At 37.7% G+C, this 13,912-nt stretch overlaps 2 protein-coding genes across 7 annotated transcripts in view; one reads left to right on the forward strand and one right to left on the reverse strand.

Annotated features, from left to right (window-relative positions):
• Nucleotides 1-13,912, reverse strand: part of LOC106086256 (mucin-2) — a 177,185-nt gene that overhangs the window by 123,255 nt on the left and 40,018 nt on the right. For 2 of the 4 annotated variants that reach the window (XM_013250880.2, XM_013250871.2), the window contains exon 1: nucleotides 5,570-5,789. The exons of 1 other annotated variant lie outside the window; for it this stretch is intronic. The gene's annotated coding sequence lies outside the window, so the exon portion shown is untranslated. Of the gene's footprint in view, nucleotides 1-5,569; nucleotides 5,790-6,127; nucleotides 6,681-13,912 lie in introns of those variants that run through there. One more of the 4 variants, XM_013250855.2, reaches the window with a different exon arrangement.
• Nucleotides 8,761-13,912, forward strand: part of LOC106086009 (phosphatidate cytidylyltransferase, photoreceptor-specific) — a 43,557-nt gene continuing 38,405 nt past the window's right edge. The window contains exons 1-2 of one of the 3 annotated variants that reach the window (XM_059371061.1): nucleotides 8,761-8,831; nucleotides 9,390-9,675. In XM_059371061.1, the coding sequence (XP_059227044.1) occupies nucleotides 9,544-9,675 (132 nt within the window). In that variant the 5' untranslated portion in view covers nucleotides 8,761-8,831; nucleotides 9,390-9,543. Of the gene's footprint in view, nucleotides 9,676-13,912 lie in introns of all 3 variants that reach the window. The other 2 variants (XM_059371059.1, XM_059371053.1) reach the window with 2 other exon arrangements.

A 13,912-nucleotide genomic window follows, 5' to 3' on the forward strand; every position in this document is an offset into this window, starting at 1 on the left:
TTCTGTTGCTCCAGTGGTCGCTGTTGACTATTAGTATTTGGAATAGGGTGTAATGAATTCAAAAACTGATCGGATGCTCTTGGAACACTACCAAAATAATTCCCAAAGCCTGGAGTCCTTGACAAATTCCTCCTAGCCGGTTTCCTGTTTGGTTTCGGAACAGTCGAAGCCGTGGCTCTAGCGTCAGGCCTACTAGAAATATTAGTGTTCCGTGGATCTGTCGGCAGAAACTCTAAATCATTAGGAGCCTGTGAAATATCTAAAAGTTGGTCCAAGGATCTAGCACCTCCTTCTATCGAATGTCTGGGTAAATTCCTATTCAAAGCTGAATCAGCCAAGTTCTTCCTAGGTGGTTTCTTCTTTTGATTAACGGTCTTAGGGACCGCCCCCAAATCAGTCCTAGCCGAAGCCTGTCTATCTGTCGTCTGATCTGCCGTACTTGACAAAATGTCATAGGGCACTAGACGGTTCGTCCTGCATAGCTTAGCACATATAGGACATTCCTGAGTCTCGTTTAATATGCGAACAATGCATTCCTTATGAAAAACGTGTTTACACGGCGTACAAACTATCACATCGTCTAACTCAAATGGTTTATCACAAATTATACACTGTGTGGGTTTGTTATTTGACACAAGGCCGGGAATATTCTCATTGCTGTGAATGAGTGACATTGCTAAAAAAGTTTTGTTTTAAATACAATATATTACGGTGAATCGTGGTCATCTTTGGTAAAGGTTTGCTTCTAATAGAAAAAATATATAAACAGACTTTCACATCTAAGGTCCAATTTTTGCAAAGAAACAAAAAAAAATGTTTACGATCGGTCATTCGGTTTACCAATCAAAATTACTAATAGAAAAAGAAATAATCTAAAAGCCGTAAAAAAAAATTGGAACTTAGAATTCGAAAGCTGATTATGTCACAGGAAAATAAAACTTTGTGTCGTGTATACAATTACAGAAAAATGGCTAAAAATTAAAATTTAAATTGTGGACAATTCGAGCAGAATCCTTTGCTTCGCAATTGTAATTCCTATCAATTCTCCTTCTAAATTTTTGGTCATAGTACCTGAAAAGTATTCGCACCTCAGGATAAAAATTTATGCAACAGTCACTTAAACAAAAATGAATGAATATATAGAAAACTTCCAATGGATTTTGCATGACGAGACATCTGTACAAAATAATTCCTGTTGTAATTTCCCATTATTACATTCTTGATCCTATGATCAAAACTATGACAAACACTATATAACTGTTACTAAATTGATATCCAGAATGGAAAAAAAATGTATATAGATGTTAAATACGAGGTACCCAAAAACTTAAGGTCTTGTACTTAGATGAAGATAGCACTAAATTTTGGTTAAAAATTAATCTAACTTTTACTCCTAAGTTTTCGGGCCCCACGTTGGGCGCCATTCTTGTAATGCGTCAAGGGTAAAAAAAAAAAAAAAAAAATTTGAGATCATGGTCTTCTCTGGTCAATATAAGCCTTCTGTTAGCCTGAAGTCGGGGGATCGTACCGGTCGAAGTCTAGGTTCGCTCTGGCCATCTAAACTAAGCTATATCAACACCCCAAAATCCTAAGTCAGAGTCTGGAACGGAACGCACGTGCTCGGCAAGCTAGCCTGTTCGGGAGATATGGGCGGGGATCTTGTTCCATTTCATGACTAAACCCATTACAAAAAAAAATTCACGTGCGATTTAAATGCCCTTAAAACTCCATTCATTTCCTTCCTGTGACACTATCCAGAGCATAGGTGTCAAGCTCTGGGCCTCTCTACCCACCCATCCTTACTGGTTTTTCAAAACGTTTTTCAAAATTTTAGAAAAACCCCTAAAACAAGCCTTTACCTTAGATACCTGGTTCACATTAGAAAAAAATTATTCCATTTTTAGTTATTTTTATTACAACAAAAATTCAAAATGTCTAGGAAACCATTTTCTTTTTTTTTTTTTTTTTTCTTTTAGGTTATATATACAAAAAAAAAACAACAAAGATTAGATTTAAAGGGGCGGAGCCATATTACTTAAATATATGTGTAATTTAAATTGAATTAAATTTAAAAATGGAGAATTCAGACCATAAAGAGATTTCAAAGGGGGTGGGGGGGAGTCTGATACAACTATTTAATCAGAATGGCCCCCTTTAGAAATTCCTTTATACATATACTACGCAAAATACTTAACTTTTATCATGTATCAAAAAAAAATTTAACAATAGAAAAAAAAGGACTGTTTTGCTTGCTTTTGTCTAAAGACTTACGGTTTCACTTTTGTTTTTGCAACTGCTGACGATCTTCCAACGATGCATGAAGGCCTCCTTGCGGTGTTCGAAGTCTGGTCACACAAAAATTATAAAGGCTGGATAATATGGTTTAGATAAGGGGGTTATGATACATGTTAAGAGTTAGTAATTCCCTTCTCTTATTTTACAAAAAAATGATTTTTAGGGATTTTAGAAGTTATCTTAAAGGTATTGTAGGTTAGGTTATAGATAGTATAATTAATAAAAAAAAATAGAAAAAAATAAAAAAAATCAAGTTAGGTTAGGTAATATTACGGAAATTTAAAGTTAAATTAATATTTAAGGGTTTTTTTTTTTTTTTTTTTTCTTATAAATTTGGGTTTAAAGGAAGTATAGTTGTAGGTATTTTTAGGTATTAATTAGTCCAATTTCTGCGACCTTCATAAATTTGCAAATCCCATTTAGGTTATGCCAGCTTTCACTTGATACATATGCTGCGGAAATCAAAATCGGCATATGTGGCCCGTCAATAAAAGGGGAACCCGTCTCTCGAGTAACCCAAAAGCCCACGTGTCTGGCTTTATGGGTTTCACAGGCCTATACTCGAGAGAGGTTATGTATGACCAGTATGCCCTGGAAAAAAACCAATTACGGAATTAGGTCCTGGGCAAATCCACATAAAAAAAATCTATCCAAAATTACCTGGGTATTTTAAATTCAGGAATTTAATAAAAATCAAAAATTCGTTTGTTCCAATTTAGACAGAATTTCATTCAAATTGAAACAAAAAAAAATACGGAAGTAAAAAGGTGTCTTTGCACACAAACAACTTCGCTTAATCGTTCACACGATTTAAATTTGGCCGTATATAAAAAAAAACACTGTACCCTTTAAGGTCTTTCCTTTTTTTTCTTTTTTTTTTTCTGAGTCTCACTTTTTGTCGCTTTGATGTCTTGTTGCGGAGGATTACAAATTAAAAAGAACTTGTCTTTCACATTTCGACTATCACCAAGGCTCGATGTGAAGACAGAATCAAAAAAAAAAATTCTTTAAACAAGAAGATAGAAAAAGATAACTGGTTATTTCGCATTCGTCTCAAGAGCCCAAGAATGAAAACTATTGCTTAGAGCAATAAAAAGAAAAGAGAGCAAAAAAAAAAATAATCATCACCAAAAGCTCTAGCCATCCATCAATCATTGCCCAATCATAGATCGCTTTTGTTGTAAATACCAACTCGAAAGTAAATAGAAACAGACTGGAAAAGAGAGCCACTAACGTCATCCTCTTGTCATTTCCATAGCATCGACAGTCCTCGTGCTTAATCATAGATTGCTGTTGTTATAAACAGAATATCAGATAGACTGAAAAAAAAAACATCATACGGACTGTACAAACCCAATTAATGTGTCAATGCCAGTGATGGCAAATTAAATCATTCGTATAAAAATAATTATTCTGTGAACAATGATGATAAAAAAAATATGTACCATTACAAGATGCAGCTGACCAATACATGCAGCTGGCACAGTTGTCACGGCAGCATTGCACACAAAGTGAAGGTGGGGGATTCCGTGCAGTATAGGCTCAACTCGCCTTCGCTTTACATTAGTAACTCCTACATGGAATATATGCGAGCAGCAGTCAAGTCTGAAACTGCCGATAAAGAGTTAAACCACGTGTACATACTGCCGTTTGGTAGTTGTGCCCCATATTATTAGGCCTGAATGCCTATCACGAGTTATGGCATTCTCTCCTGATAACGATCATGGGTGCATTGGTTTGGCATGGCAGATCCATGCCATAACCACTGAATGACGGACGTGCACCATTTAAAAGATTACCGATTGGAATGGCTTTAGTGCACTACCATCTCCATTAAATGTACGTCTTGCTGAAAAGAAATTCCCAGACATCATTAACGCACCAACCCCCTCCTTTATTTAAGCTAGTAAAATACACCAGGTAAGGCCAACTTTCTCTCGCAACAGGCAACGGAACTAGCAGACAAGCGAAATGGGATTCATCGCTCCGATCCCAATAATACTTGAATCTGGAATTCAATAAAGCGGTGAACAAACACGGTTTTTATGGATGGAGCACCTGAAGCAATGTAAATTATGCGTATTTTAACCTTTGGTCAACTGTCAAGCCTCTCTAGAAACCAGACAGAAGGGATGATGGCAACGCTGTCATTTTTAATGACATACATATGATGACAATCAATCACCGATCAGAAATGTGAGGTTGGTTCTCTATGAGCGAGGGAAAACTCTATAAAATTAAGTCTTTAGATCAGAGACTGAAAAGGATACGACAGCCCCCCTCCTCCCCTCATTCCTATTGGACTAGAAGTCGTGCCCATGTGATAGATGGCTGCGCCGGTTACAAGCGGCAAACGCATCTAGCATAGTCAAAAATCAATTGGACAAAACATTAGCAACTAGAACAAAATCTCCAATGCCAATTGACTCCTACTAATTTTTTTTAAAGCATAGTTGTGGCCCAGTCCTAATTTTTTTTTTTTTTTTGAGTTTTTTGAAATTTTAACCACCAGTCCAAATTTTGAGCTTAATCGCTTCTGAGATTCATATTTGCCGTCTTCGTAATTTCATTAAAAAGGTAATAGGCTATATTTTAAACTTAATCTAAATCTGAAGAAATTAATCAATCTTTTGCCACATACCATAAATATTTTTTACAATTTAGCAAATGACACAGAAATTATAGAAATCATGCCAAACAACATAAATTTGACAGTTGATAGCCATACCATGACGTTGTGAGAGAAGCATAGCGCAAAGAAATTGATAACGAGCCTCTTTAAATAAGAGAATGTCATTTTAAACGAAAAGAAAACAAAACACACTGCATTAAAAACGTCGGCTAAAGCAGACAAAAACTTGACAAAAAGCCATACAAAAAAAAAAAAAATTAAGAAAAAACAATTGAAAATATGGCAATACAAGACACCAAGAGATTGTGATTGGGAGAAACAGAGCGAGAGAGAGAGAGAGAGAGGAGAGCAATTAAATGGTTGGCAGCTCCGTCAAAATATACCGGTTCATGGTTCAAAACAGATAAAAAAAATTAACCAAACGCAACAAAAAAAAAAGAGAAAACGCCAAACACACACACTTATACACAAATTTGTACGCACTTAAAAAGTGGGGTTGAAGCGTTGGAGTAACGAAGAAAGACCAAAAGTTCACATTGCAAAAACAAATTATGATATTGGAAACAAACATTTAGAAACACTCGAGGAATTATAATTTGAAATTTGTTTTGCCATAAGGTCCCATCGTAAAACTATGCTTACCTTGATAAGGCGGGAAAATGCCGTTTATTTTGTATCCACGAGCTTGACGATTTCAATTTTCTGCCTCGCTGTCTGGATAAACAGGTTTAATGAAATTCTAAGATTGCACTTCAATAAAATGCACCCTTATCAGTTGAATTTCACAATTATGATGGATTAGTTTCCAACAAAATCTGAACCTTTAGTAATATATATATATATATATATATATATATATATATATATATATATACATATATTTGTTTATATTTACAATGATTCTTTTACACTATTTTCTATTTAGTAAATTGAATTTGACAAAACTCAAAGCTATTTTCTTGTTTTGCTGTACTTAAATTTTTTATACATAAATATTTTATCAGATTTTTCTTTCACACTTCTTTTCTTTCCAATTGCCTTTACTCTTTTTTTTCACTTCATATATTTTGTATTGCTCAAAGCTTGTTAGTAATGCTGCTGCTGCTTATTCTTCGGCTGCGCTGCTTGCTGGCTTGCATTGATGATGAAAATAACAAATTATTCTCCTTTTTACACGTTCACACTCACACTAATACACACCAATTTATTTCTTTTTGCACTACAAATGAACAAATGATGAAGACGTTGTCGTTTTTCGCTGGCCTTTTTTTCTACTCGTCTTCTCTCTTTTTTGTTAATATTTTCTGAATTTTTTCACTGAAGGGGAGTGGATTCGGTGGACGCGTCATATATTGCTTTATTTTTTGTTATTGAGATGCTTAAACGTGTTTCTGTTGCGTATAATTGTTTTGTTGGCAAACAAATGCTTTGCTTAAATCTGAGACAATAATTAAACAATTTCTTTGCACGACACACGGTACGCGGTAAGACGAAACGATAATAAACTACGATTCAGCATAGAATTTATGAATAGTTTTTTTCGCTTTATCCAAATTCTATTGGCCTCGTTGTATCTTGCCAACAGTGTTGCTTTGCACCGCACTTAAGTTGTATTAAATGAAAAATATTTAGCGATTTTTTTTAATTCAGAACACTTGGATATTGACCAACTAGATACCGAGTAACCGAATACCGAATACTTTTCAAAAAATATTCGTACCTCCTTGCAGTTTGCTGTTTTCTTTACAAATGCCCCTTGGAGCTGAGAATTTGGGGAATATATATCACTAGGTATTTTGTTTTACAGCCTTATGAGAGACTCTCAACGAAAGTGGGTGGAATGAAGGAATGGCTACAAAAGTGAGTAATCGATTTTAGGTAAGTTGTTTATTACTTATCGATGACTTGAAAATCAAAAATAGTAATGGCGACTTTACATTGCACATCAAAAAGTGTGGTCACAATTATAGTACTGGTGAAAATAAAGATAAATACGTAACATGTACACATAACCATCAGTCATAGCTGAAAAAAAATCATTTGATTTTTTTTGATGAATGGTGTTTATCGATTACCAGTAAAGTGTAATCATTAAACAGAGTTTACATGGTACATCATTAGGGTACTTATCATGTGTATGTGTTGATTACAGCTTTTGCCAAAAACAGCTCATTTTATGGAAGGAAAACAGATGATCGAGCCATTAAACCCGGATTTAAAGAGCAGTGTAAACGGGGATTTAAACAGAGTTGAACCCTAAAACCACTACTTCACGTATGACAATACATAATGGACTTCGATTTCAGTCGTCAAAGTTGAAAATTATTGAACTTTTGCACTATAAAAAAATGGTGACGAAGATATGCGAACACATTCCGTACCAGGATTCTCTAATAGAAGATTAGGTCACTTGTGAAAACATAAAGTGGATAGACACCATGAGCATCATTAAGGGTGTCAAATCTGCCGATTGAAAATGTCATCAAATAGGAGAAAACGTAAAAAAAGAATGAATGTACTGCACAAAATTAAAAAAATTTTATGTCGGCTGATCGGTGGCTTAACCTTATTCAGTGAATCCTGATTTCGTGTAAGTGGTACCAAGATATATTCATTTACAGGTAGTGGCAGTTGCCCAACAACAAGATATTGAGTGCACTATCTGTCAAAATCAGCGATTAGTGCAACTCAGATTTTATGTTTGTTACTAGTACGCTCCTTTTTTCATTGTTTATGTGTTATGGTTCTTAACTATAATGCACACAACCAAAACTCGTTGACAGATAGTGCACTTCGCGAGAAAAATTTGTACTCAGCTGTTGACGTGGTACTGAGCTCTATGAGCAAAGTAATAGCGGCACATCGCTCCATCAGCATCAGGATAAATTTCGCACAATTTTAATTGCAAATGTAGTTAAATGCTTATGAAATGGGCCGAATCAACTCTGTTTCCATACTTTTGTCTTTGCTGTGTGTTGTTGTTTGACTTTTGACGTCGGATTTCACAATAATTTAATAGGCATTTTAGCTGTGAATGAAGTCAGTATTAGGCTTAAGCGAGAAAATCTACTTAACGGGTAAATAAATCACCCCAATAGTGTGATAACAACCATGGCGTAATAATTGAAGGTGGTCTCATTTGTACAACAACCACAAATCATATGGTGCAATCCGCCATCAAACTGATCGATGTTTTGCCTACACACACACAAAGAAATTTGTGTGCGTGTGCATACGTGTGCGTACATGAGCAGAGAATATGCGAGAAAGAAGATAACAATAAAGAGAATGCAAATAAAAATCTGACATCTTAATACCGCCAAACCTGGCCGGCTGTTAATAGCTGAGACCACCCATGATATAATTAGCAGATGGTGTACCGTAAACAGCTGAGCACAATTTTTTCTAGCGAAGTGCACTATCTGTCAACTAGTTTTGGTTATGCGTGTGTGTGTGTATTATATTTAAGAACCATAACACAAACATTGAAAAAAGGAGCGAACTTGTAACATACACAAAATCAGAGTTGCACTAATCACTGATTTTGACAGATAGTGCACTAAATATTTTGTTGTTCGGCAACTGTCACTACCTGTAAATGAATAAATCTTGAGACCCCCTTTTTAAATCCGCCTTGAATAACTACATTATTTATGTGAATCCTGCCTATCATTTGCATTGTATGGTGTTTTAATTGAACGAAACTTTATATAATGTGCACAGTCCCTAACTTAGGTCAACGTTGCGTTTATTTTGTATACAATAAGTTACCAGCTGGATAACCGTGGCTTTTGGCTTTAAAATTGAACGGCGTGAAACAAAATAGATCGCCACAGGAATTTAACCACAAGTGGTCAGATGTAATAGATTCTCGGAAGTATGCGGTAGATACGGGTCGGAAAAAGTAATAATGAAGGCTTAAAATTTAGATTCTGTGATTTTTTCAACTAAAATAAGCAAATACATATTTTTGAAAAACAAAAACCTCTTGGAGATACATTCTAACTTGTTTTAATTAAGCAATAATCGACTCCTATAGAAACACGACGCCGTAAAAGATATCTGTGTGCTGGCGGCTAATGTTCCTTTTGATGTGTTTATTTTGTTCCTTGCATTCTCATAACGAAGAACAAGAACATCTTTATCTTTATTTACCCGCGACTAATTGGCTAAAAAGGATGAGATAATTTCTTTGCAGATAACAAAAATAGCTATCAAAAAATCAATCAACGAGTTAATATAAAACAACACCACCTGTTAGTTTATGATTCTAGCTTCCATAGTACATATTCCATAAAAAAAAGGCAAAACACTTACTTTCAATTTTCGTGTTGTGTTGAAGAGCACAGTCACTATCAAGTTGGAGGCGGCGCAGAACATGAAAACTTCTTGAGCAAAGAAGAAAAAAAACAAAGTTGACGTACATACTGATTTGATTTTTTTTTTCTTTTGTGATTATTAGTATCGATAAACAACATACAAGACACACAGTGGAAAAAATTTAGCAATACGGCAAGATAAGCCAACCGTGGAGACCATATAAAATAGTAATAATAATAAAGAAAATAATTGGACGGCATATTTGAAAGTAATTAAACTGCAATCGAAACTATAAAATGGCCGAAGTTCGACGTAGAAAAGTCGAAGAAGCCGGAGATGATGCCACCAACACTCAATTGGGATCCAGCGCTGGAACATCGGCCGAGGCCGAGAAACGCAATTCTTCAGCAGCCGAATCTTCAGATCATGTAAGTGGACGACCACCAATAAATACTCTGTTGCTGTGGTAAATCATGTTTATTGGAAAATAATTAGCATAAGTTTCCATCATAAACTACAATAAGCCAATGAGCGCTAGCTGGTTGTTTGCTTCTTTCTTCTGCTGTGCTGAGTGAGGTCAAATGTATTTTGGACTTAAGAAACTTTCCATACGGCTTGTATGTAGATGGGAAAGAATAAATGGATGTGCATATATTTTAACAAAAAACATATGTACATACATACTACAATACATATGTATGCCTGCACACATATGGATGTATGCACGTAACTACATACGTATATAATTGAAATCCAATTGTGATGAGGAGCAGTGCTACGTCACACGTACAAAATAAACAATGATGGTGGCATACGTAGCCATACCCCCACCATATAAACATAGAAATAGTGCAGCCGAAATAGCAAATCGATGCTTGGAAATTGAAAATTGTGACAAAAATATGGCAAGAGAAAATACTCGTCCTGCTATTACGCATCCACATCCATGCGTTTTACTTTTGCGAATAGGAAATTCTTCTCAAGCTATATCCATTGCACTTATTATTACACCAAAGGCAAGTTAAAATTCCAAGTCGTCTATGTAGATACACATCCCTTAGTCAATCCCATGGCAGCCGGTTGTACGTACCGGATTGACCCGATGGAATCCTCCATCGGCAAGGGCTGCCGTCTCGGTGTAAAACACACTGCTACAACAACAACAACAACATCCCTTAGTAAAATAATAAAATTTTTGGTAAACCCCAACGACGGCTTCTTCATTATCAATCTTCTTCTGCTTTAATTTTTCTTTTACTTGGCTAACGTATGCATCTTAAAGTTAATCTCGAATTTATCTAAAGTGTTACAATTGCCCTGTGATAAGCGCACATTTCCCCACAGATTAGTGTAATAATTTTTTTTCTCGCTGTCTCTTTCTCTCTTACTAAGTCAATATGTATGATAGAATTGGAAACCTTAGAAATTAAACTTGTACGGGGTTAAGTACAATAATATCAGACAGTGACCTTTCATGGCGGACAAAATGAATAAGAGTCTTGTTCTAGTCAGGGACAGCAAACCGATAGACATCTTCAGGTTTAGATTGTGCCACATATGCTTGAAGTGTTTACACCGCCAACTTGTGATTATCTGTCTGCCTTTAGGGCCTTATCTCGAAGAATTAGCTGCCACGATAGCTAAAGGCATACTCAGTTTTCAGTTCCTTGGATTTTTTACAGCGATGTGTGTAACCCGGTTGTTGCTGTTCTTGTTGTAGCAGTTTATTGTGTTCTACCATTCGTCTGCTTGTTTCTGTTGTGTGTCAAGCCCCAGGAACTCTGCAACTAAGATGGGCTGCGTCTACGGGGATCTGGGTCTGAGTCGAGTGGGTCTGGTTGGGCAGTTAAACCGGTGACGTGTATCGTGCGGTCCCCGGTTACAATCGCGACATACATCTTGCACGTCGGCATCAACTCCTGCTCCGTAGGAGTTGAGGCGGCTGCATCTGCCGAAACGTAATTGAGCTAGAACTAGTCTGGTTTGTCGGGGGAGGTCAGTTTCTTTAGGTGCAATGGGAGGCGGTCGTTCTCCAAGGACTACATTCACCCGGTAACCATTTACCGCATCTGCTACCGTGTCTGCATGAATATTGTCTAGACCAGCTTGATCTAGAGCTTCTCTCTAGTGGCGCTAAACCTCACGCTCCTGATCATGTAGATCTAAACCGGTAACCAAAAAATGTGAACTATGAACAGTTCAGTCACCACGTTAATATATCTGCGGCAGTTACGTGCGCCTTTTCAAATCAAAATTATCTTCTTTGGCGGTTTAATGGCTGACTGACTGACTGGTTGTCTGAATAGATCTTAGCCAAGGATCTCCAACTACACTGAGCAGGGTAAATTTGCCCATGAACTCCATTAAGGAACTAGGGCAAGCTTCTCACATATCAATGTGGGCTGTCCGATTCAAGTTTTAAGGTCACTGGTAAGGGGCCTCCTTTTTTGTAGCCGAGTCCGAACGGCGTGCCACCCTGCGACACCTCTTTGTGAAAAAGTTTTGTACATGGATGCCGGACCAAATGGTATAGTACCTCACGAATATCGCCAGCATAAGGAGGGGCTAACCACCACCGGCGACATTTTTTTCTAATGTTCTCGCCAGGATTTGAACCCAGACGTTTAGCGTCATATGCGGACATTCTAACCTACGCGCTACAGTGGCCTCTACACTGAACAAGGTATCCTATCAATATGTCCAATCCTAGTTTTTTAGAATGTACCACAGAGTTTACATGTTGCTGTGGTTGTAGCCACATTTGCATGTGTAGGTAAGTAGAAGTGTTGCCACAAGAAGCTTAGCTGCGGGCTGTCGAGCGCCTCCACAGGTTGCGGAATGCTTCATACGGGGTAGCTGGAACGGCAGTCGCGGACTATCACCTGTATCGAGAGGACAGTCTCGGTGAGAAGCGGGGCTGCGCCGGCTCTTCAACACATACTGAGGGCCTTTGATGTGACAAAGCGAGTTATTGGTGCCTTCAAATAACCAATGGCCACCAGATCGAGCTTGCTCATCTATAGAAACTTAACGAGGATCGCCACCTCCATATGCAAATGTGGCAACACAACAACCACACAGATTGGAACTCAAATTTCCAGGCTTAGTGGGGCTTATAGTTATCTCGTGCCCAGATTGTTGTTATTGTAGCAGTGTAATGTGTTTTATCCATTCCTCTGCTAGATTCTGTAACACTGCGACTAAGATATGGGGTACGTGCAGAGTGATCTGGGCCTAAGTCGAGTAGGATTGTCTGGACAGTTAAAAAACTGGCATATGTCGAGTGGCTCCAGGTTACAATGGATCGGTCTCCAAAAACTGCTTTCACTCTGTAGCTGTTCATCGCTTTCGGTACCATATCAGCATGAATGATATCAAAAAACCGGACTGAAGCGCAGACTAATCTAGAGGTTATAACCGCCTAGATCATGTAGATCCCTGCTTATGTCTCTGGTTGGTGGATGCCTATCCACAAGATGGTGATTGGGATGGTCTGTGCTATAGCAACCTAGTTAGACAAGATGTGGTCGCGCGCTGACACGGGTTAGATCTTTGCATTCTGATTGAGGTGGTACACGTGAGGACTGAGGAGATAGCCCATTGCAGTTCGAAGAAGGGTATTCTGACAGATCTGTATGTTATTCCACTGCGTGTAGCTTAGCTGGCGAGTCTACGCTGGCGCTGCATAGTTTAGGACTGTCCGGCCAATTGATTGGTATGTAGTCAACAAGGTTTCTTTGTCAGTATAGCAAGTGCTGCAGGTAAGCCACTTGAGGGCCTTCTTTCTACTTATGACCTTGCCACAAATTTCAGTGGCATATGCAGAAGGCTGTCAATTGTAATACAACTTATTTTGGGGTTAAATAGTGGTCGGAATCCCTAGGCCTTCGCTGACCATGGAGTCAGTGTGTTGAAGATATGGTGGGTGGAGGTTATCGCACCCATGTAGATGCGGTTTAGAGTGCGCGGAATAGAGTGTAAAATTTCTCTACCAAGTGATATCGCTTGCGTCTTGCACTCGGCATAAAAAAGAGGCTCCTTATTATTGAGCTTAAACTTTAATCGGACTGCACTTATTGATTCTAAAGAAGTATCCCCAATCCCTTATGGACTTAATGCACTTATTGATTCGAAAGAAGTATCCCCTGTTCCTTAATGGAATATTCATGGGAAATGTAGTATTAAGTAAGTCGATTGGTGTGGAGGATGGGTCTACATGACAGGATATAGCTGTCATATAGACCGATCATCCGATTTAGGGTCTTAGGCCCAAAAAAGCCACATTTATCATCCGATTTTGCTGAAATTCGGGACAGTGAGTTGTCTTGGGCCCTTCGACATCTTTCCAGCCAACGCAGCCGTTGTATTTTAATGCGTGTAACTTTGCTATCGTCGTCATACAGCTCGTTGTTCATACGGCGCCTATATTCTCCCTTAATCCAAACTGGTCCATATAATTTCCGAAGAATCTTTCTCCCAAATACTCCAAGCACTCCCTCATCTGCTTTCATAAGTACCCCTGTCTCAGAACCATATAACAACACGGTTAGTATCAGTGTCTTGTATAGTGTAATCTTCGTTTGTCGAGAGTTGGCCTTGTTTCTAAGCTGGGGTATTCGACCAGTTGTTATATAGCATTCAACACCTTTAGTAAGCAACTTCAAG

This window comes from Stomoxys calcitrans, chromosome 1, assembly GCF_963082655.1.
Source record: "Stomoxys calcitrans chromosome 1, idStoCalc2.1, whole genome shotgun sequence".
NCBI classification, from domain to species: domain Eukaryota; kingdom Metazoa; phylum Arthropoda; class Insecta; order Diptera; family Muscidae; genus Stomoxys; species Stomoxys calcitrans.